Source organism: Colias croceus, chromosome 3 (genome assembly GCF_905220415.1).
Source record: "Colias croceus chromosome 3, ilColCroc2.1".
Classification (NCBI taxonomy): Eukaryota; Metazoa; Arthropoda; class Insecta; order Lepidoptera; family Pieridae; genus Colias; species Colias croceus.
The window spans coordinates 9,319,016-9,343,386 of NC_059539.1; the positions used below are offsets into that span (position 1 = coordinate 9,319,016).

Genomic DNA, 24,371 nt, shown 5'->3' on the forward strand with positions numbered 1-24,371 from the left:
TACATGTTTTAACTGATGTATTTATTTATTAGTATCTATCATATTAATAGAAATATATCTTTCACATAATATACTCATGTTAAATTATCATTATATACAATTCTAGACTGAAACTCCAATAGTCACTTGGGGTCACTGAAAATCAGTGGTGGTAAGGTATTAATCACATTGCCATCATATACTGAGTTGGCTCCATTTATCAGGTCACTCACTTCTTAGGAATAAGATTATTTTTATTTAATTATTTTTCTTTTTATTTCTTTTTGTTTTTCCTTTGTTTATAAATGTATCTCGTGTTGTGATCTTGACAATAAATGTGTTTTATTTATTTATTTATTTAATGTCTCTTACTGCATGCTTTTCATGCAGTTGTCCGCACCATATGTATTGTGGTCTTTGTCCATACACACTTTCTCCAAAGCCCTGCTTTGGTCATGTTTCATGTATAAGCTCCTGTATAGTAGTAAAATTTAATCAAATATTTAATTCTTATTTCTTGAAATTTGGTATAGTATTTTTTGTGTGATACAAATCAAAACCAACAGTCAGGTTAGGTAGACTACAATTTACAAAACTGGCAGGGTTGCCATGCAATGGTTGGTGGTTAGTGAAACGCTTGACTCGACTGTAAGCTTGTATTGAACTGCTTAAACTGTAGAACAACAGGACTATATATTCTAGATGCACACATACAATAGATTACACACTACACAGTACACTGTAAACTGTAGAATTAATATTAAAGACATAGTTCATTATATTTTGTAGTCTTTGATTATTTATACAACAGACTAGAAATAAATACTATGTATGCGATTATACCTATTCTAGCCATCCATTTTCGTGTTCCTTAAAATTAAGTACCTACATCTTAGTCAAAGGGCAACTTATTGTGCCCTTGCCCGTAATGCACTCATAATTTCAAGTTGAATGTTTGTCATTCTTTATGTACCAAACACAGTCACGGCCACGGCGCTCATTCCATTTTACTGGTATTAAAACAGATGAAATCCTTCATGATCCCATATCCTTCTTAGTAGCAAATGTAGAAATCCCTTTCTTGTGTCTACAATGTTTTTGTGGAGAATCGTATTATTATTTACATTTGGGATGGATTAATTCTTCTCCTCTCTTGAACAAATTTGTTATTGCGAACGTAAGCAATAAGTCTGTAATAAAACAATCTTATATTGGGTTACAAATCCATAAACCAATCATTAAAAAATCATGTTTGTAAAAATTTATGTTCTGAGAAAATATCAGTTTACCATATAAAGCTTATTTTCTGCCTGTAGATTCTACATAACCTCACAGTCCATCCATAAACCATATTTAGCACTTATTTTTTAAATATTAGTCAACAATTAAAAACGAAAACAAACAAAGCTTCTCGTTTTGGTTTTGACAGAATCTCGTAAATAAAGTGAACTAAATACCAGTCATAATAATGTACTCTGTGACTAAATAAGTCATTTTACTTTGTTTATTTAAAAATCCGAGTACCTAGGTATTTATTTTTATTATTATGTTGATTGACACTTGACGCCACATGGTGGCAGTACACATGGGGCCAACGTGTTGGGCCAATGGGTTGGGCCAACGTGTAGAGAGCTACTTGGCGGTATGTTGGCTTCATTAACCTAGTTGGCGCCAATATTGGCAGGCCAACCGAATGTTGTCGGTTTTTTGTGCACACTTCAAAGGATCTTGGCGCGCTCCGCAAACAGCGTTCACACGTTGGTGTCTTGTTCAGTTTATTGTTACTCGTCAGCGGAGACAGTATCGTTGCGCGTCAATGAAATTTACGTTTCCATGTTCCGATAGCGATGGCGGCGCCGATGTGGACAAGCAATGAGGTTTTACAATTCGTAGAATTGTATCGACATGAAGGAATAATTTGGAATCCACTGCATGAACTACACAAAAATAAAAACCATATGACTCAATAAATATTAGATGTTTTATTTTCTATTTAAGTATTAGGTAGGTATATTATTCTAGATGTTTTTCATAACTCACTTTCATACATTTGCGATAAAAAAATGAATATATTAAAAAATGAGTAAAATAGTATGAAACAGTTACTTGTTCTTAAAAATTAAATAAGAATATACAATGAGCATGATTTTGATCAAAATGTGCTTTATTACATAAATAATATTATCAAATATCACCAATCAATACATCCGTCCGTAATCTTTAAAGTTTCCTTTTATAGTTAAAATTAAATTAAATGTAAAATGTACACATTTTAAACATTTGAAAAAATCTAAACATATTTTTTAATAATGTTTTATTTATACAGAAATAAAAAAAAAGGAAAATAGAGATTGGAAAATGGTATCATCGCAGACGGCAGAGTACACTCAAGAGTTATTGGTGCACATGTACGTAATAATTAAACGCATTGTATAAATAAATTGCCGCGGCTGCAAGAACTTCTACGGACTACGTCCATCTTTGAAGCGCCAATGCAGAATGATCAGTACGCCAATGTGTGAACAGGAATCTTGATATCCTTCATTTTTTCCCAACACGTTGGCCCAACGCCTTGGCCCCATGTGTACTGCCGCTAACAGACTTGAAAATAAAAGGTACGTGTACATATATTTACATTAGTGCCATCTAGTGGCTCTGGAAGGAAAAGAACTTCAAGTCTGTGTTTAACGTGCCATCTAGTGTGTTAAAAGCAAAAGACCAAGAGATATAATCGAACATGTAGTACGTTTTTTCCCCACTGGCGCTTTAATTGCGCAAATTCATAGTGCAACTTTTTTTGTATGGAGTGAACCGTCTGTTGTATACGTAGTATATTATTATTAGTCTGTGGTCATACCTAAGTACATTGGTAAAGGAATATTTCTTAAATTACAAAATTAGTATGTTGTATGTATTGTTATCACACAATATTATTGTAGTCACACAAGTGTTGCAAGAGCAAAATCATTGATGTAATCTAAAATATAGACAACATCTTGGCGTACAGCTTATCATATTATATTGGACACAAACACTATGATAAACAGACCACTTTCTACATGCGAATACCTAAGGGATCACGCGGACTACCGATAGTTTGTCAATCAATACAATTGTTTTGGGTAACCAAATATGAAAATGTTTACGAATGACTGTCTAGATATTTAGTTATTACTAGCTGTTGCCCGCAGCTTCGCTTGCGTGGAAAAAATAAATTTTCATGGTATAAGTTTTCATTTATTTTACCCCTTTAGGGGATGAATTTTCTAAAACCCTTTCTTAGGGGACGCCTACGTTATAACATCTACCTGCATGCCAAATTTTAGCCCGATCCGTCCAGTGGTTTGGGCTGTGCGTTGATAGATCACTATATCAGTCACCTTTGAGTTTTATATATATATATATATATATATATATATATATATATAGATTTGGAAAAATGAAGTTAAATTCTTGTTTGAATAATTTTTATTTATGAGCTAACACTGCAAGTAAACTTTTATACTTATAACCTTGGGTTAGCTATGACGTGTTTGACTGTCCCTCGGGTGGTCCCCTGTAAACAATATTATTTAACACGTTAGCTGCGAAACAGGGCTTGAAACACCCTGTCCGTGTCTCGTCGTTATAGCGGTAGGAAAAAACTTAAACTTCTCTGTCGTGCGGGAGGCATAACTTCCATCTGGTTCAGTGTAGGAAATTGATATCTATATATCTGAGATGTGCCATTGATTCCTAGTTCAATGGTATACCGACCTTAATACCGGGTTTCTTAGACCTCGTGCCGCACTGAACAAATAAAAATTCTAACACAGTGCGGAACGAGGTTGCGAACACCTCGTACCACCACGCACCTCGTACCGCACCCTAAGCTAGCTTCACGCGGTTAGTGTTGTGCAACGCATTCGAGACTATTTGTGGAACAACTTATTGAAGCTTTTACAAAGAATGACTTGAATGTGGATACAGGTAATTTTCAAACATCCTAATTACTCGTTATAATAAATATCGTTAATAGAATCGTGAATGTGACATGTTGAGTAACTTTCTTCAAATAGGTTGATAATCATGATTACTATTAGTGTGTTTGTTCATTGAATCAACTAGCGGCACCCGGCAATCGGTGTATGGCTCATCAAAATTTAACTCTTGCCCAAGTCAACAAGCCAACAAACAAGGCACAGCATCTCTTAAAGGGATCAAAGAAGAGTAGATGTGTAGGATGTTACGAAAAACTCCGCACCTTCTTAACAAGTCGTGAGGCCGAAAAAGGTAAAGAAAATTCTCACAGAATGCACTGGTTGCAAACAATATTATTGTTTGGCCTGTTTTAATGAAAAACATCCATAAGTTTGATAAATAAATACAATTAAATAAAATCGATATTTCTTTTCCCATCACTAAATTATATGAAAAACTGCTATTGTTCAGTGCGGTATGGGGTACATCAGACCCCACATTTTATTTTACCCCTAGAATCTAAACTAACTAAGCTAACCACGGGCGACGGTAGATTTAGGTTAATGAACTCATTGTTAATAATAATCACGACAAAAGCCGCACACTTTGTCTTATTTGGCGCCAAAAAAACGATTTTGGTCTCCTACGGGCGGTGGGGTTTAATATGCCTCGTGCCGCCACAATCTCTGGTATAGGACAAGGTTTAAAACGACCCGTAACGCAGTAATGGAAAGTAAAGATATTTCTGTGCCGCAGTGAACGTGTTAAGGCACACCCTAAAGGGTAAACGCATACCCGAGGGGTGACCATGTGCATAATAAAATCGATCGTTTAGCCTGGAACGTATAAATAAAATCAGTGTAACCTAGTTCCTGTTGGAGAGACAAGGTTCACATTCTTACGCTCTGGCCCGATTTAGATTTTTAGTCTACATTTTCTTAACAAATACATCGCTATACAACGTCAAATTGCGTTACAAAATATCTACAATGGGTACGATTTTGTTTCAACATAAAGCAAGGACACATTTTGGTATGGGTTCCTTAAGATTTCATTTCAGATAAGCCACTGATAGCTCTATATAGTTATTTCAGATCCATAGCTACAAAGACCAGAGAAAATTCGTCCATAAATCCTGAACGGTGACCCACATGTAGTGTAGCCAGGTTAGGCGTGTTTTATTAGCGAGTCATCCATCACGCGCGGTACGCTCTGTTTGCTAAGTAAAGTAATAAAATAAAACATTCGTATAATGCGACGCCGGAATAACATTACCTTTACGCGTAATAGATTAGCTTTTATTTCAAGCAGTCGCAGTGGTGCGTTAAAGAAGACTTTGCGTAAAATTGCGGCCTTGGCAAGTGATCGCTGTTTCTCAATGAATACGTAGGAATGTAACTATAAATGTGTGCATCAATTACAATGTGGGATTGACAATATTCTAGAAATTGTTGTGATTCATAAAAATATGTTACTCTGTAATTCAAGATTAACCAAATGTGCAAAAGCTTAATATTATACAATTTCATAAATCAGAACAATTAAAATAAATTTTCCTCGCAAACAATCGTGATTAAAATATATGCAAAAAAGTGCAATTAATTAAAAATTTCCGGGATTGGAGTTTTATTACGGAAATTTAATAAAAGCTGCATATTTATGTGAATTGCGTCGACACGAATTATCAATACCTATGAAGCACGTACGCCCGCATATTGAAAGGACTGAAAATACGTATGCTTTACCAATATTAAAATGTTTGAAAAATTAAAGGCTTCCGATGGATTCATTAATGGACCGATTGCTTTTATGTAAAATCGTTGGAATAAAAATGAGATCGTGGTATGGTTTAAAATGATGGATGATTATAGGCACAGCATACCTACGTTCTAATTAAAATCACACAGCAAGCTTTTATTCATGCTATACTGATTTCAATAAATGATTTAATGAAATTGCTATTTTATCTAGGTACATAATTTATGTAATATATGGGATATTCTTATGTACCTATTAAAGATATTCGATTTATGCTCATATTTATCTGATGAAATATTGAATCAAGTGGCTAAGGGTGTAATGTATATAGCCGCTAAATTACTTAAGTACAATTTATAAGAGTAAGTGGTGAGCCATGCGGTAGGATAATACATAAATGTATTAAATCTTTGCTCTTTAAATTTTAACATTGTGGTAGAATATATTTAACAATAGAACTTTACACTATGCTTCAATGTATTCCTTATTACAATTATTAGGTAAATTATTTTTATCAGTGGAGGATTAATAAGTATTTCAATTCTATACATAAAAAAAATCTGCAGTTTACAATTTTTATAATATTTAAAGTAACTTAAGTAATTCAATAAAATAAGAAAAAAAATATTTAAAACCGCAAGCCGTTTACGCGATGTTTATTGGTACGTAATAACGGCTAGCGCACGCCGAGCCGTCACTTGACACCGGACAGGGCATGCAAACAACATGCCCCTTAATTGCTGACATGCGTACACAAACCGAATCTATTCTATTATAGATAGGGAGGCGAGGTAGCTAAATGGCGTAATTAAACGGCGCCGTCGAGACTTATCAAAATCGATAGATAAAATAATTTCGAAAAGAAAAGCTTCTATGGTAAAAACCATTTTAGCGGTGGGTTTGGCGTGTACGGATTTTCAAAAATGTAAAAAAAAATAGTTACTTGGGCATTCTCGAGCGCGTCAGATATTCATACTGCGTATGCCCCAAGTGCCTCTGATAACAACGGTATACTAATCTGCCGGTTTGCGTGGTGGGGCTAGGCATATTAATTCGTCAAAAATGCACAAAAAAAAAATTTACTCGAGCGCGTCAGATTTTCGGAAGGGGTGTTAAGTAGGCCCCAAGGAAGCTCCCCTTAAAAAAACTGCCGATTTCGGCGTGACGATAAGTTACGATGAATTTTTGAAAATGCAGAAAAAAAAAGTCCTTTTGAAATACTCGAGCGCGTCAGATTTTCATAGGGGAGGTTTATCTCGGTCTCCTGAAAGCATATTTTCTTAATCTGACAAAAATGTTGGTGGGTTCTCTTAATCTGACCGAAAAAGGTTTGAGAGTTTCTTTTTTTTAATCATCGTTATTTCATATCAATTTTTCTTAACACCCTCAGTTTTCGAGATATACTCAAAAAACCGGGAGTTTGAGTTTTTATGATGCTTCAAGTAAAAAAAAATTAAACTTTGGACAAAAATGAAAAGAGACCTTTTTTTGTAAAATAAAATTACCTTTTTTGTTTATTTAAACTTTTTTTTTTTGAAAAAGTAAAGTTCGCGACTTATATGCTGCAACGCGTTTTTCGGAAGACGAAATGGCTCCTCCAGACTTCCGGTCATGCGGAAACCGGCAGATTTTGTGTTTTTAGTAAGTTTTAGATTATATTCTTCAAAATAAAAATAAAAAAAATCGCGCTCGAGAATGCCGGGTTAACGTTTTTTTTTTACAAGTTCGCGACCCTATAACTCGGCGGCGTCAAGGACTTATGGTCAGATTAATTAAATTTAGTCTTAAAACACTAAAATCAACCCCCAATATCTTAATCTGACGCGCTCGAGTATTTCAGACTATCGATTTTTTTTTACTAATCTGATCGTCTATCCTAGGCGCGCGTCACTACATATAGAGCTAAATAGTGAAAAAGTTTGTTCTATTAGGTCTAAGGTATCTCTCATATCTTAAACTGCCACGCTCGAGTATTGCAGAAAATTCCCCTCTTCGCCTCCCTATCTATTATATCTTTGTAACAAGCGTTGTTTTCAAAGGCTTTTTACGAATCTACCTAATGAAGCAATACCCGCTGAATTTAAGGCGATGCTGCAAAATGGGAACGTGTACAAAGCATAAAAATTGTTATATTGCGTCTACGTAACATCATGATCCTCATTTTCCTATTACTTTTTTATTCTATGTTTTTATATGAATAAGGTAGATTCATTTATTTAATAAGATAGTATAAACGTAAATAGATGTAAAGTATAAGATAATATGTATACGATGGCAAGAATTATTCCACCCAAACTCATTTGCATTGCTTATAGGGTGGTGTGTTGTTTTAGATTAAACAAACTAATATACTTAACTAATAATGTAAAAGGAAGATAAGGGGGGTGGCTCGGACTTATCGCAAATTGGGTTACATGTTGTTAATTTTCTATTATCCAGTTTACAACATTGTTTATTTTTCATTAATATCTCGTTAATAACTTGTCGCAAGCATCTTTATAAACTATAAAGGTATATGGTTCGGTATTCACAAACTAATAAAAAAGTATATGAACATAGCTACAGTAACAGTTTGGAAAAGAAGTGAACCAAAGAATTGTCTGACAAAAATTAACTGCGTTAAAAACAACCGACTTCAAAAACGGAAAAGTAAAAAATAAAAAAGATTTGATATTATAAATTACTACATATTATTTAGATGTGCTATTTATTAAATAGGTTTGATGTCGGTGCACGGGCTTAATACTAAGTGCTTAGTGTTTGGCACCGACTTCAAACCTATTTAATAAATAGCACATCTAAATAATATGTAGTAGATAATTAATAATATCAAATCTTTTTTATTTATTACTTTTCCGTTTTTGAAGTCGGTTGTTTTTAACGCAGTTAATTTTATTTAATACTTTTTAGTGTAATTTTCAACACGAATCAAACGAGCCCAAACTCGATAAAGTTGAGTCAATATATTACTGAGTTCCTATGGCCACCTTCCGATTCCATCATCAAATCAGCTCTATGTCATGATAATGTTTCATCGCTATCCAATTTACATACGTATACAAAATTTCAGCTCAATCGGTTACCGGGAAGTGAATCAAAGTTACTTGCTACATTCCAATTAAGTCATCGAGTACAGACAAAAATGCTCATAAAATAAAAACTACTGGGCCTAGCCGAATAAAATTTTTATGGGACCAATTCGACACCATCCCGCATCGAACAAAAAAAGAATCACGTAAATCGGTTCAGAAACCTCGGAGTAATCGGTGTACATACATAAAAAAAAAAAAAAAAAAAATATACCGGCCGAATTGATAACCTCCTCCTTTTTTTTGAAGTCGGTTAAAAAATATACTTTTTTTAGAAACCTGCTGCCTGGAGGCTGTGTATCACTATTCAATGAAGTGAATATAGTGTGTGTGGAATATTCGATATTGAGTGGGTAAAGAATAATATTATTTTGAAATATCATTTTACGTTCAAGCGCTGGGTTGCGGGCAAAAGCCGCACAACTTTTTACCCTCTAGTTAGCGACGACTAGCGTATAGTGTCATTGGAAGTTGACTTTTTGTTCGCAAAAGTTATACGTGCATTTGTACCAAGGCTACGTCTCTACGTTTATTCCATGTTAATGGTTTTACACATGCAATCGTGATATCTAATACTAGATTAATTAACACCGAAATTGAAACGATACAGTAGCTATTTATATTACTCATAACTTCCAAAGTAACATACATTACAGTACCGCTTTAGTATGCTACAACAAAAGCTTTTCCAACGTCTCTGTCGTGATAAACGTCAGCTACATTCACTTGTCGAAATATTATTTCGTAAATATGGAACATTCTTTTGTTTTTAAACATACAAATATTTCAATGTTTCAATAAATTGAAAATACTCGAACCATACATTAAATCATAGAATGTCGTTAAATAAAATTTAATTTCGATTTTTAATTCAAATATATATGATTAAAAATAATAATGAGTCACTATGGCTACCTTGTTAATCTTAATCCGAAAATCTTTTAAGCTTAGTTTCGTATTTGGCCTTGATAGGTACCTCACTTAAAAAATTGCGATTCAGATATTCGAATTAAGTAATTTTTTCAAAAGCTTTTGTATTCGCATATTTGAAACAATTTTTTATTTAGTTAATCAATTTTGTAGAAATAAATAAAAATACTAATAAAAATCATTTATTTAGGAACTGTACATAAATTCCAAACAATTTAGACAAATATAAAGTAAGTACAATAACTAAGAAACAACCGATATATGTATGTTAGCGCGTTTAATTTAAAAGTAAATCAATTGCTTAACTTAATTAATTATTTTAATAATAATCAATTGAATAAAAGTATTAACAATCATTTAATTATGAAGTAATAATAATATTTCATGTCGTATTCAAAATAACGATCAAAACAACACAAATAACACCTGCGCTGACTCACACAGTCACGCCACTCTTAAGCCGCGTATAGATTAAGCGCGGCAAACCATCGAACATTGGCGCGCGCGACGGCCGCGCACTATGTAGACGGGATCGGCGCGCGCGGCGACGCGAACATTGCCGCGCTCGAACGTGCCGCGGGGCGATCCGCTCACTGTCGGTTTTTGAGACCGCATCAAAGGAGCTTCAGTCGTTCGCTCGCGCGCCGTGTGGACGTTTTGTAATTTTGGTGATTCGGCTCGCGCGGCGTATACGTAAAAATAGACAACGAAAAATGCCGTTTACTAATACAATTGTATGGCGCTGATTAATTTTTGTGGAACAGATTTCCTCCCAATACCACAATAAATCGGTAAGGTATGTTGCGTGGGTAGAAATCAGTAAAAAATAGATATACCTATTCCTGACTTGAAAAAGAAAATGACTATACTTTTGGCGTCCTACAGAAGAGATGTTCGTGATGGATCGCCTGCCGCGCGCGGCAACTACGTTCAACTTAAAATATATCTACATATTGGCTCGCGCAGCAAATGATCGTCAACTCTGGTCGAACATTGGCTCGCGCGGCTGCCGCGCTTAATTTATACGCACCTTAATAGTTGTTGTGATCGTCCTATAAATAACGGTCGTCTGCAGTTGCGATTCATTCTTGTCTTGACTTTGGTCGAGTAAAGATGTCTAAGAAATATTATATCAGTATTTAATTACGTAATACAACCACGCTCTAACATCAGAAGCAGAGGACGAGCCAGCCCTTTACTCGGAATCCTGACAGGCTGGCACAAATTCTTCCATCATACTACGTGACAGTGTGCAACTGTCACTGTCACCATCATGACAGTATACCACTGTGGACTTCAACCTTCGAAAAATTTAAATGAATTGACTTCAAGTAAACAAGGATGAAGGAACTCGCACAATGTGTGTTTTCCTGTGCGTTGTGTGAAGTAAATGTTTGTGGTGTGGAATATTGTAACGGTAATATAGTTCATCAATATTATAAATTATAATGTGATGTGCAATCCGGGCGGTTGTCCAGGATATTTGAGCTTTTAATTATTGTGGTAAGCGAACGACGTGTTTATGTCACAAATAATAAGTTTTTGATCCCAGGGAATTTGAATCCAGTGTGGTGCCTTCGATGGCGCCCAGTGTAAGCTATTGTGGTAGTAAATTGTTATTTTTCTTTATTTTTGACGATTGAAAAACGCTTATTAGCGAAATCCAGTTTAATAAATCAATATTTGAGTTTGAGTTCATCATGTGGATGTGACTGGTGTTCTATAAGGTCAGTTTGGCCGAGCGGTTATGTTTGTGTTAAAACATTGTGTTTTGACATCACGAGATAAATAACCGTACCTACTCATTTTGAAATGAACGTACGAGGACGTTATTGTTTTACTATGGCCAAGCCAGATATAACTTGTGTTTTAACTTTTAATTATGTTCCAGGACTTATGGTTATCACTTGAGAGTTGAGATACAGATGAGATACAGAAGTCGCTGTTCGCAGCTGGAAAAACTCGTTGAGCTATCGAATCCTATGTTAATATCAAATCACAATTAATACTTGACAATGATTTCTATGAAGCGAAAAGTACAAGCAATCGCTAGACTACTATTGTGTCCTATGTACATGTAAGAATAGTACCAAAAACGAAATTTAGATGACCGTGTTAGCGGTAATGGAAACTAATTATGAAAATTAATCGACTGCCACTTGTCTGAACGGGTCTTCTGTGACTTAGTCTGACAACTGGGCAGATAATAATACAATCGAATGCCACTTGTCTGTACGGGTCTTCTGTGACTTAGTCTGACAACTGGGCAGATAATAATACAATCGAATGTCACTTGTCTGTACGGGTCTTCTGTGACTTAGTCTGACAACTGGGCAGATAATAATACAATCGACTGCCACTTGTCTGTACGGGTCTTCACTTAGTCTGACAACTGGGTAGATAATAATAGAATCGAATGCCACTTGTCTGTACGGGTTTTCTGTGACTTAGTCTTACAACTGGGCGGGAAATAATAATAACCTGATTGTTTGAATTAACGCTCAGAGCACGAGCTTTTTTCAGAATGGCCGTGTTAGCGCGTTTAATTTAAAAGTAAATCAATTGCTTAACTTAATTAATTATTTTAATAATAATCAATTGAATAAAAGTATTAACAATCATTTAATTATGAAGTAATAATAATATTTCATGTCGTATTCAAAATAACGATCAAAACAACACAAATAACACCTGCGCTGACTCACACTGTCACGCCACTCTAATAGTTGTTGTGATCGTCCTATAAATAACGGTCGTCTGCAGTTGCGATTCATTCTTGTCTTGACTTTGGTCGAGTAAAGATGTCTAAGAAATATTATATCAGTATTTAATTACGTAATACAACCACGCTCTAACATGTATATATTATATACTAATTATTTTCTATTACATTCTCATAAATCGATATTTTATCGTCTTACAAAGATAAATATATCTAACGACTAAATACCTTTGTAGAAGGCAACTATTGACTGAGCCTAAATCTTCGAGGACAATATAGCCTAGTAGCCAAGGCCGTTCAAAACGATGAATCCTTTATTACAATGGAATCACTCAAATTACTAATTAATCAAAGCCAATATCTCAGAGCAACCGGAACGATATAGCCAATTTGACCTCAGCTGCCTCGAGCTTTCTGTAACTAGCATAGAGCAACATTTCCGAGGATATTCAATTAACAAGAACTGACTTCTAACAGTGGGAGACTATTTTGAATTTCCAATTCGTATTCCAACTACTATTAGAATAAAAATAATATTGTTCGAACTTCGAACACTCCTCGCAGTGAAATGTCACGATGCTGTAACTTGATGGCTATTTAAAGAAAATTGGGAAGACAAAATTATGTAGAGTAATATTATTTGAACAAACTTGAATTCTATTGTTGTTAAATAATTTGAGTGATAAAATTAATCTTTTAATAGGTATTCTTCTGCTACAACGTAGCGTAAGGTGTAATTAAAAAACTTTGAGAAAATCTTTAAGAAGTTTTATTATGGTAATAATGAAACTGGATAAAAGTGTTCCCATAAAATGAATTATGAATTCCAAATCTTTAGCGCGATACTTTTGTTTGTTCTGAATGGTACTGCGATAAATGACAATAATTATTGAAAATTAATGCAGACCCTCTGAGCCTTCGACGTGAAAGAACAATAAACATTCATCCAAACATATTCGAATAGTAGATACTACTAGTTATAGACTAGATGAAGATTCACGTCTACAATAGACTAACTACTTGATAAAACTGCCTTTACTAATGAAATCATTGGTATATATTTTCACATATCAAATTTGCTACCATAATAGATAATGTACGCTATTGTCACGTTCAAAGTCCAGAATTTAACTCCTACCGAAGCATCGATTTACTCGTTATTTCACAGCATCTCTCACGTCGCATAGCACAAAGCCTATTCATGCCACCCTTGACAGATAATGCAGGGACTCGCTTCTTAAATTAGTCGGCTACGCTTTTAAACTTAAAATGAGTTCAACGATCTTAGTATGAAATTCTTTTGTTAGGAGATATGAACTCTTTTGCAAGTTGAAAACTTATATTTGAACATACATGGTGGACAAAGATGTTTATGTAGAACTCACGCTTTTAGAAGAGATGCATAATTGGAAATGAAACTACCTTTGTAAGTTAGTATTTTAAGCTAGTCTAATGGTTAATAAAATATTTTACGAATACTAAGATACGTACCTACAAATGATTACTGCGAATAAACATTTATTATCGACTAGCGGTCCGCCCCGGCTTCGCCCGTGGTACATATTCACGTTTTCTCTACATAAGAACCATCCTCGTACTTCAAGGAATATAATAAAAAAAGAATTAAAGAAATCGGTTCAGCTGTTCTAAAGTTATGCGCTTACCAACACATTTTGGGATTCATTTTTATATTATAGATGATAATTTTGTTAGTATTAAAAATTAATTAAATATAACATTTCATGTTTTAGCTTAAAATATTAATGAAGTATTTCAAATTTGAATATTCCAGTCAAGAACACCTGCGCAAATCTGGTACCTACAAAATGTTGACGTCTCCCGGGACTAAACTGCGGATGCATGCCCCGCATCACGATTTAATATAAATTTTCTTGATTTTGTATTTCGCTAACTTCGTAATACTCAAAGGAATTTCTGCGCAGACCTGGTCTTTAAATAGTGCTCTATTTTCGCTCTATTTGAACATCATAACACATTATTGCTAAAGGTAACTCGATTTTAGATTTGAACATTTCAAATTTCTGTTAGAAGTTAATTACGCAAAATATAAATATTAGTTTATATTGGAGGCATAAAACATTGAAAATTGTTTTTCTACTGTTGATTTTATAAGCAGAATCACGTTGTTATATTATATTGAGGAATTACAACTCTATTAGTAATGTAAACGTTTGTTATAACAAAATAAACCACCTAAAGCTCAAAAGTAAGTGAACCAATAATTCCATCTATTATCGAAGTAATCCACATGAATTTATAATTGCGTAGCACAGTTGCCGCATTGAAATTTGAAAGTTTATGGTCACAAAGTAATTATCACTTGCATGAGTGTGTATCCGGGTAATAAATGTCGCCCGTAGATATGTGGCGGGCAGTTAAACAGCCTCACAAATATTGACTTGGCGCGTCGTTTCGAAGTTTTGCCCGTCGAGAGTCCCGCTGGGAGTCGCGAGTTGTCTGGCGCAGAGCCAGAACCGTAGAACCTAGACACGTCCATGAAAGGTATAAAAGGAAATGTTTGTAAGAATAAACGCTCTTTTCTGTAGAACAACGTTATATGATAAAATGTCAGAGTTATATAAACGAATGTTTCCAATTTTCATGTAGGTATCAGCGGTATTAACTTGAATTTATTACATTAAACGATTATTAAATTAATTAGCATTGCTTTCGAAGAATAGAGGAACAGTCTTTTCGTATAATACAATTTTCTTTTACATAAAATGTGAAGAAATAACCCTGTGACGGGATGATAAATGACGTTTTAGTAAAAACTGGCTCGTAGATAATGCCACTATATGTTATTACAGCAGCACTTAATCTTCTTTTGTTATGGCCTGAAAGGGTTTATCGGGTTTTCTTTCGTTCCCTCTTTTCTATATCTTATTTTCATTTAATGAATGGCTATATAATAGTAGTAATTTTAATTCAAAGGTTAATAATTATTTCGAGTAAAACCGAACGAAATATTCTATACGAAATTTAAAGCTTTAGCAAAGCTTTAAATTTTCCTATACAAAACATACTGAACTGTATATTATATTGCAATGTTATATTTTAATAAAAATGCCAAGTTGAACGCTTTTATGAAATTTTAAATAATCTCGCCATTTAAAACTTTACGCTTCATTGAAAAATCTCAACGTACACAGAGAAAACACAACAAGCTTTTACAAAATTTAGGAGTACCAACCAAGTCTGTAGGTTTAATGATACTAGATCTTTATAAAGACATTTTGAACATGGCTGAATATGGTTGTTGTTATACTTATTTATATATATTTATTGTGTAAATAAGCACAAACTGGCATCGAATAATAATTTTGGTGAAGACTGAAGTATGTCCTAGCAGAACCTTCACCAATAAATACCAAAACTTTTTATTTTAGTTGATATCCAAATTATTACAACCTAGCAATTATCATTAACATCTACGCGAATGCCACTGTATCTATAATTCGATCACCATAATATATGAATGAAAGCCTTATTAAATTATTATTACTTGTAAATATCTTGCAATAAAGGCTTTCATTCCATAATATATACATACATACAATAACCAATTATTTCTTATAGAAGAATAAACTGACGATAATAAACGAACGTTAATAATTTAAATTTATAGCTAGCTTGTAGACTTGACATCACTCAGCGTTAATGCAAATTTCCTACTCGAAAGATCCTCGAACATCGTAGTTCCCGTTGTAATTTGGTGCTCGAATGCTGCTGTCAATCACTTCGATTGTATTCACATTGTTGGAGGTAAAGTCTTTATTCTCAAAGGCTACGTACAATATCAAACCTTCAGCGTACTTCTAGTTTCATATAAAATGTAAAGCATACGAAAACGCATTAAATATTTCACCAAAAATGGTACATTTTATTATATTCAAATATTGTAAAATATGCTGCCAATCAACAATGATAAATGGCTTCTTTGAAGTCTTCTATAAGCGAAGAATTGGCAAGATACCATAAAATAGATGATGATCGATCGTTACTAAGAAAAATGAGATAAACTTCACAAGACGGCAGTGGAAATTCAAATTATGAATAATGACATTTTAACAGACGAGAACTTTAGAATAACCATGAATAATTTGAACAAAACTCTAAGTCGAACGCGTAATACGGTGTATGTTTTTCCGATTGGTTTCATTCAGCGTATATAAGGAAATTGCAAACGAAAATCCAAACAATTTTTCCTTCACCCAGTTTGGCAGGGCGCTATAAATCTGCTGACAGAGATACCAACTTTATTGCGAAGCTAAGCGTTCCATTAAAATGATTATTTATTCACGAAAGGTTTATGAATTCACTTCAATTTTCGTTATACTGTATTTCAAAAAATACTACGGGTAACACTCGAGAACGAAATTCAAAAAGTGATATTTACGGTTATAGGTTCCTATACTGGTATTAGCTATAAATTGAAGTATTTATTGGTAATGTAATAAGAAGGGCTTTTTATTAAAAACACTTGAAAATATAAGAGGCTTCAGAGGAGACAATGAAACAAAAAAATATGCAAAAATTTACTGTTACATTTTTCTGCCCATGAGTTTTTTTTTCTGATAACAGTTGAATCACTTGATATTCATTGACGTAAAAACTAAAAATTAAGCATTAGTTTTTTTATATTGAGAGTTGAAAAAAAACATTGACAAGTATCTACAAATAACAAACGGACTAGTATGAAAACGTTTGTTAGTATTTCTGTTTCTTATAGCTAATTAATCCATAATTATACGATTTTAATGCAAACATGCTCATTTAATTCATATTACTTTGTTGCAGTTGATACTACGGCACAATATGACGCTGTTCGAGCATACCTAAAAGAGTTAGATATATCCAGTGCAGTTTGGGTTGGACTCATTAGAAGCAACCCGGATGGGGATTTCACATGGACGTAAGGAAATTATTAATTCATACAACTTAAACTACACATATTAGAAAGACTTATATGCTACGACACCTGATTCTTATGTAATCTCTGTTAAAATAATATTGTTTCCTACAAAATAAAAAAAGCTTTCTTTATTCATCCGCTTTTAATCATAATTAGTTTTCTGGAAAAATATTTATTGTTTATTTTGCATTATTATTTCAAAGTCACTAAATGTGGATCTTTACATTTTAGTGACTATAGAGGCTTAAGTGGTGAAGGGTATTGGAGTTCAGCTCCAGATTCGCGAACAGCACCACTTTGTGCAGCTGCTGATCCCGCAGCGGACTATAGATGGGATGCTCGAGCATGCGGTGGACCTTCTGTTGCCTCCTTTATCTGCGAACTGCCGGGTAACTTATTGATGAAAACTCTTATCATTGTCTATAAAATCAAAATGAAAAATACATGTTCATAAACTATATTTTCCTCGTTAATTTTCTAGTAAAAATTTATATTTGTTATATGAGAAAGCGATTGATTAAAATAGCATTTCTTTATAGTTCCTCAATGGGCGCTTGGCAACGAGGGCTGTATGGTAAAAGCATTGCCAGCTCTTACTGTCTTGTACCTTCCGGAGAGTGCAGCCGTTCAACTTACAACCGACTGTGGTTTAGCTGGTGTGAAACGCGTTCAATGCACGGGCAATGTGGTTCGTATCAAATTCATTTTAAATAAAAAAAATAATAATCTATTACTTATAAACTAAAATCACACTTTCTTGCAGAAACGTGAAGATTTGTTAAAAGATTTATCGTGTGCTGAGGAAGAACAAGCTTCATCTACACTAAATATACATTTTACCAATTCGGATTGGCAAGTTACTACTGACGTTTCCATTGACCAAGATAATGATGTTATGACTGAGGAGGCTATTACAACCGGACATGAAGATATAGAACAGGCTAGTTTTATAAAATCTACTCCTGTTCATAATTATATTTTAGGAGAGCGCAACCAATTTATAACCAAACAATATGAACCAACCACTAGAAATGAAAAATTCATAAATATTAACCCTGTGGAAACTAACAATCTAAATAATAATATTCCCAGTATAATGTTCAAAGATGATATTGCAAGTAACGAGTATGCGGATAAGTTAGAGGATGAACGGCACATTCAACATAAGCTATTGCACGATGAACTTGCACGGCTTGGTAATTTGGAAACGATATTTAATCAACCCACTGATCATTTTGTCCCACCTCTAGTAATGGCCAAAGCTAGATTAAGCAATGATATGACTGCAATGTCTTTTGAAGAAAAGCTTGCACAAGAGCATGATGATTATAAAGATATAAAACATCCAAGCAGTCAAGTGAAGAATTCGGTGAATGTAGAAAATGACAACACGACAAATGAAACTCCGACAACATTAGCAAATAGTGTTTTAATTAGTGTCACGCAATCAAAAAGTAACAACGAGAATAACGATAAAGATTACACGAAAAAAGCAATCCCGAAAAAATATACTTCAAAGTATGCAAAATACGATGATTCAAAAAGAAAATCAATTTCAATAATAAACGTCAAAAGGAGTTCAAATAAATCTATATTATCTTTAGCACCATCCTACACTACTGTAGGAACTCCTATCTCATTATCAGATACAACAGAAAAAGGAGAAAAACAGGAACATAATATTCAAAATGAAACTCAAATACTCACTGATGACAATGAAAGAGATGAATCCTCTATAGAGCTGACCGTGATTATTAGAGAACCTAATGATTTTGGAAAACAGGTTGTAGAAGATAAAAGTATTTATAATGAAACAATTAACATACCGGCGACGAACACGATTATAAATTCTACAAAATACCAACAAAGTGCGACATCACCAAATGTTTATGTCTTACATGATGAAATTATCAATATTACTTTTAACATAGAACATAATAACCACTCAACTGACGTTCAGGTTATGGAAGTTTCCACAAAGATGCCCATCTTTAGAGACAATATAAGTAAAGTCCAAGAATCAAAACCAACTTTGGAGCCACTCAATAAAAGACCTTCCAATTTCTCAGTTGATTCCGATTCTACCGTAACTGAAATAAATAAAAATACATCCGAGTTTACAGAGCACAGTGATATTTCTATGACATCATTAATAAATACATCTGATACCTCTACCAATTCAGATGATGATTCGCATAATTTTACTGCCTCTGTTCAATTGATGTCAGATACCCATATTTTAAATAATTCTGAAAATACTACTGGCGCTGACACCAACGATAATAATATGACAGTGCCAACAATAATTTCTGACACATCAGACATTGATATCCAACATGGTGATGATAATCTAAGTGAAGAAGAAATTGACGATTTCCAATCACCGTTGCTATCTGGTGCGGTTGAACCGATCCACAAACCAATGAGAGGCCGGAGACCACAAAATCAGAATCACGCTAAAAAATTCAACCCTTTTCGCATATTAGGTTAGGTTCGAAACACTAGTCTATAAATCTGTATTTAGACTGCCAAGGAATTCTACCCTTAGATATTAAAGGACTGAGAAGACGATACACAATTTCATAGTATTAGATTTAAGACACAGTTACATATTGTGATCGCACAGTGCACTTAGCAGAATTACATGATGATCCCTTAATCATGATTGGTATTTCATTAGACTACATATTCATTACATTAAGACATTATTTATTAAGCGCACCCTTAAGCTGACTGTCAATCCCACTAGCGAGCGTTAGCGTAAATTACTTCTCTAGAGTTTCTAGTGTTCTACCTACATTAGATGACGTATTTTAAATGAAGTCCCTCCGACTTCTAATAAATGTTTTATAGTGAGTGATTTGAGGTCGAACATTTTGGTTGGCACAAAGATTTTATACATACCTAGTTTGTAAGATTTATAGTAAAAGCGCGTGTTGCTTTCTTTATATACTTACATTATTTTGTGCTGCTCATAAAATAAAATATACCTACAGTGTAATAAAATAAAATAATACTCTTTTTACTTAAATAATGTTAATACTCGCTACTGGGGCATGGACCTTACTTTCACGAATAAATTTAATCGTTCATTACACTCATAATATATCGATTAGTGTTCACGTATTTTAAAATGTCAAATGGCAACCTAGTCAATTCGTGTATTTCGGAGTATAGCAAAGCTATGTTACATTATTTTAGATCTAGTCACTTAGAAAGTAGCATTACTGTAAAATCATTGCCAAATTAATGAAGATACAGCCCCCCTAGCCAAGTGGATTTCTGTTAGCGTAGCGTTCAATAGAATAATCTACAGCCTATGTCAATCTCATACATTCGTAGTCTATTCTATTGAACGCTACGCTAACAGAAATCCACTTGGCTAGGGGGGCTGATCAGACACAGTCCGAAAACATGCTAATCATATCATTATAGTTTAAGATGAATTAATTTTTATTATGTTCGTTAATTTAAAAATATCGTATTTAATACATTTTATTAATATCTATTCATCACTTTATCGCATTCCTTTGAAATATTGTTCCGAGATTAATTACCCTCCTCGAACGATGTTCGTTTAAATTAATCTCATTTAAGATGAAAGTGGTTAGATATATCAACTCAAGATGCTGGGGAAAATGGCTGTTTTACAGAAAACGAGAATTTTATAATTTATCACAATGTAGTATGGATTTTATAAATAAATATTAAATATAATATTGGTGTTTTATTTTAGTAACCAAAAATGATGAAATTACCTAAATTTTCTATTTGTAGTTAACCACGGATATAATCAAGCTAATCGACTGATATTCAGTCCGTATGTATTTTGCGAAACCTTTCCTACACTGAAATTTTGTAGGTCATTTAATTTTGGGATGAGAGAGATCGTATCATATGTACCGATAACCTGATTTTCGTTTAGTAGTTAATGACTCTGAATCGATTTTATTATTGTAGTTAGCGACGAATATATGGTATTATTTTAGAATTTTGGGGAGTCTTTATTAAATAAAAATAAATGTATATGTTTAATACCAAAATGCTATTAAAAGGTACTACGCCTACAAAGCCGGTAATAAAGTAACCAAAAGATATTTCTAATATTTGAGTCTTAAGATCCATATAAACTCAATTAGTTACGATACATCTGAGCCAATGAAACAAGCTGATACGCCGCGCCGTGAGTTCAAGAGAATGCACAAAAACACTAGGTGAGACAGATGCCAGAGCGCTACACAAAACCCTTCAGGCGTTCGCATCTCACTCGAAGGTAAGAGTCATTTCACACTACTGCGGGAGCCAAAGGAATGAGCGACTTATTATGAACAAGGGCTCTTAGTCGTTCAAGTTTCTATACATACTATATATCACGTTTCCTCTACTTCGGATGGAGACGTTACCTTTCGAACATTACCAAAATAGAGATAGATACATAAATCAATAACAAACTATTCAAAACCTTTATCAGGGAGATCTTACGCCATCCTGCACTCTGCGCCATTCTTTATTACAAAATTCATTTAAGTCTGTTAACGATTACAGACAGAGAACGAATTTTGAATAGAGTTATTGTTCATTTTAAGCATAAGTATACATTAATTTCCCAGTTAGGTACTTATCGCCGTCTTGATGTAATGGTTTATAAGTTAAAAATATATAAAATATAGGCCTGCTATACATGGCTGATTAATTACTTTATGACCGAGACCGAGAGTACTTCATTTGCTTCCAATACCGTGAATAAGAGACACATTTGCACACCCAATCAATGGGTAGAATGTATTAGCCACATAATATTGTAATTAAAACATCTATAATTTGTAACTACATTCTTGCAAATAAATATGATTTGAATTTGAATTTACAATTTATATTATTAGGCAAAATATTGTTATTAATTATATACGAGTACGTTTTCAACCATTTTTTTTTTCAATAAATTCAAAATTAGTAACAGAAAATACTTTATAATAAAGAATGGCATTCTCGTAAGTTTTCTCAACACTCCACACAATCAATATTTGCGAAACGCTTCAGCTTCGACTTGTACAAGTTTCTGGCAAACCTCAACTTTTTGTTTACTTAGTGAGGTAGTTTTTAATTTAATTTGCCATATTATTGAAGTTATAGATTAATTTTATAGACGGAGGAGAAAAATTATGAATACCTACCGTAATAGGAGTCAGTTTAACTTTAAAATGGTTTATCTCAAGAATTGAAATCTTTAAAATGGTTGATTTTGTATTGATAAAGCTTATGAAATAAAAGTGGTCACTTTCTTGTTTCTAGGTGTTAAATTTTAAACTTCTTATCATATTTCATTATTTATAATATTTAATGACGAACCAAGATCATAACACTTAAAACAAAACAAAAGAGCAATTTATATTGCTGTTTGCTATCGAATACGATGGGCAAAAGCCCATTTTCAATGAAACGACCGTTTTTGTCACGGGACATAAATACAAAAGTTATGGAACCTCGTGTATCGCCGCATTATTGTTTACATATCTAGTGACATAAACAAATGTTTATACCTTTATGTGTGCGGAGGGATCACGTCGTAAATCATTTAATCCTCCTTTCTGTCGTTTTACACCTTTAGTAGGTTCGATGTGTGTTTTTAGTTTGCTTACTATTCTTATCCTTACATTTAATCAAAAACAGGTCGAATAATTTATACCTACCTACTTGTAAATTTTAGACATGTGTTTTATGAATGAAGACTCAAAAACCAAAGTATCTTAAGAAATTCAAACATTATTGAGTATGTAGGAACTTACCATGCTGGACATTGACAACGAAAATTAGGACAGAGGTCACACGGGTTGTGTCTCATCCATTATTCACTGTGATTGGTGGATCCATCGCACTGCGTTTGACTCAATCATGTTAATGAAACTTTATCTCATGGCACAGCTGTAGGTATCATTGTTGTTCTAGCGCTTGTTGAAAAGTTGTTGTCGAGAAATCATTTCAAAAACTGTTTTATTGAGTGAAGGAAATGTATATGAAGGATAATTGGACATTTTAAGTATATTTCAGTGAATTTAGTAAAGCATAAGTTTTATGAGTTTCAATTTCACTCGTACCAAAAACATGAACATTTCATATTTTTACTTTTTAAGCTATTGCTTAGCTTCTATCGCGGGCCTTGAGCGCGGGGACCGAATCGAGAAATTCCGTAACGAAAAAATCTCACGCTCCCCACTCCGACGGGCGGAGGTGTGCCTTGAAGGAATGGCATGCAATAGCTTTACCGCGGTAGTCCCCGAGTGACACACGTCGTTTTTATCATATTTTTACTTTTTATTAGTTACAAGTTACAACACAACCATCTTAAAATGCTCTACCTTCACGCAAAAGTTAATGAGCTAATATTGACGATACTCCTAAATATTTATTGTTATAATATCCATTTAAATAGGCATGTAGCTACTATATTCTATAACATATAGCTCTGGTGATATGACGTGAACGAACTAGCGGTATTATGCAAATTGCTGAGATCACCTGGAGCCCGTCCCGGAGATTCTATTTCGTGTTAAACACAAATCACTTTCCGTCCTCGGCCTCTGTGGATCGCATGAGGAGAGGTTCGCAAACCTTTTGCATTTAATACATAACTAGACTTTGTAAATAAGAATCATATTTTATTAAATAAACTTTTTTATCGCTGAGATATACTTATATGCCCTATGCATGCTTAGATCTTTAAAACTACGCAAGGGTATTGATGCGATTTTATTTCTAGCATGCAATTTGCTAAGTTTTAGACAATGCGGAAGACGGAGAGCTAACACAAAAATGTTAATTTCTTTAATTTTTATTAAGATGTATACAAGATTTAAAATCTTAATATGATGCTGAATAAAGGTATTTTTTTAAACCTGTTTTTACAAAAAAGGTACTGCGGCAGGATTACGATGTGCTCAAAGAATTTTTTAAGATTAATTAGTATCGAATGTAAAGGATTGAAAAATTCCTCTTGTTG

At 33.7% G+C, this 24,371-nt stretch overlaps 1 protein-coding gene and 1 long non-coding RNA gene across 2 annotated transcripts in view; one reads left to right on the top strand and one right to left on the bottom strand.

The window, feature by feature from the left end:
- The window catches only part of LOC123706040 (putative uncharacterized protein DDB_G0277255), a 48,808-nt gene extending 28,178 nt beyond the window's left edge, over positions 1 to 20,630 (top strand). Inside the window, exons 3-6 of the mRNA XM_045655168.1 lie at positions 17,260 to 17,374; positions 17,606 to 17,763; positions 17,914 to 18,062; positions 18,138 to 20,630. Of these exons, the coding sequence (XP_045511124.1) occupies positions 17,260 to 17,374; positions 17,606 to 17,763; positions 17,914 to 18,062; positions 18,138 to 19,865 (2,150 nt within the window). The 3' untranslated portion in view covers positions 19,866 to 20,630. The remainder of the gene's footprint in view (positions 1 to 17,259; positions 17,375 to 17,605; positions 17,764 to 17,913; positions 18,063 to 18,137) is intronic.
- LOC123706049 lies at positions 625 to 1,523 on the bottom strand. The gene is made up of 2 exons (XR_006753360.1): positions 1,269 to 1,523; positions 625 to 1,169 (listed from the first exon to the last, which is right to left on the bottom strand). It is a non-coding gene; the product is annotated as an uncharacterized LOC123706049 (long non-coding RNA).
- Positions 20,631 to 24,371: the final 3,741 nt, after the last annotated feature.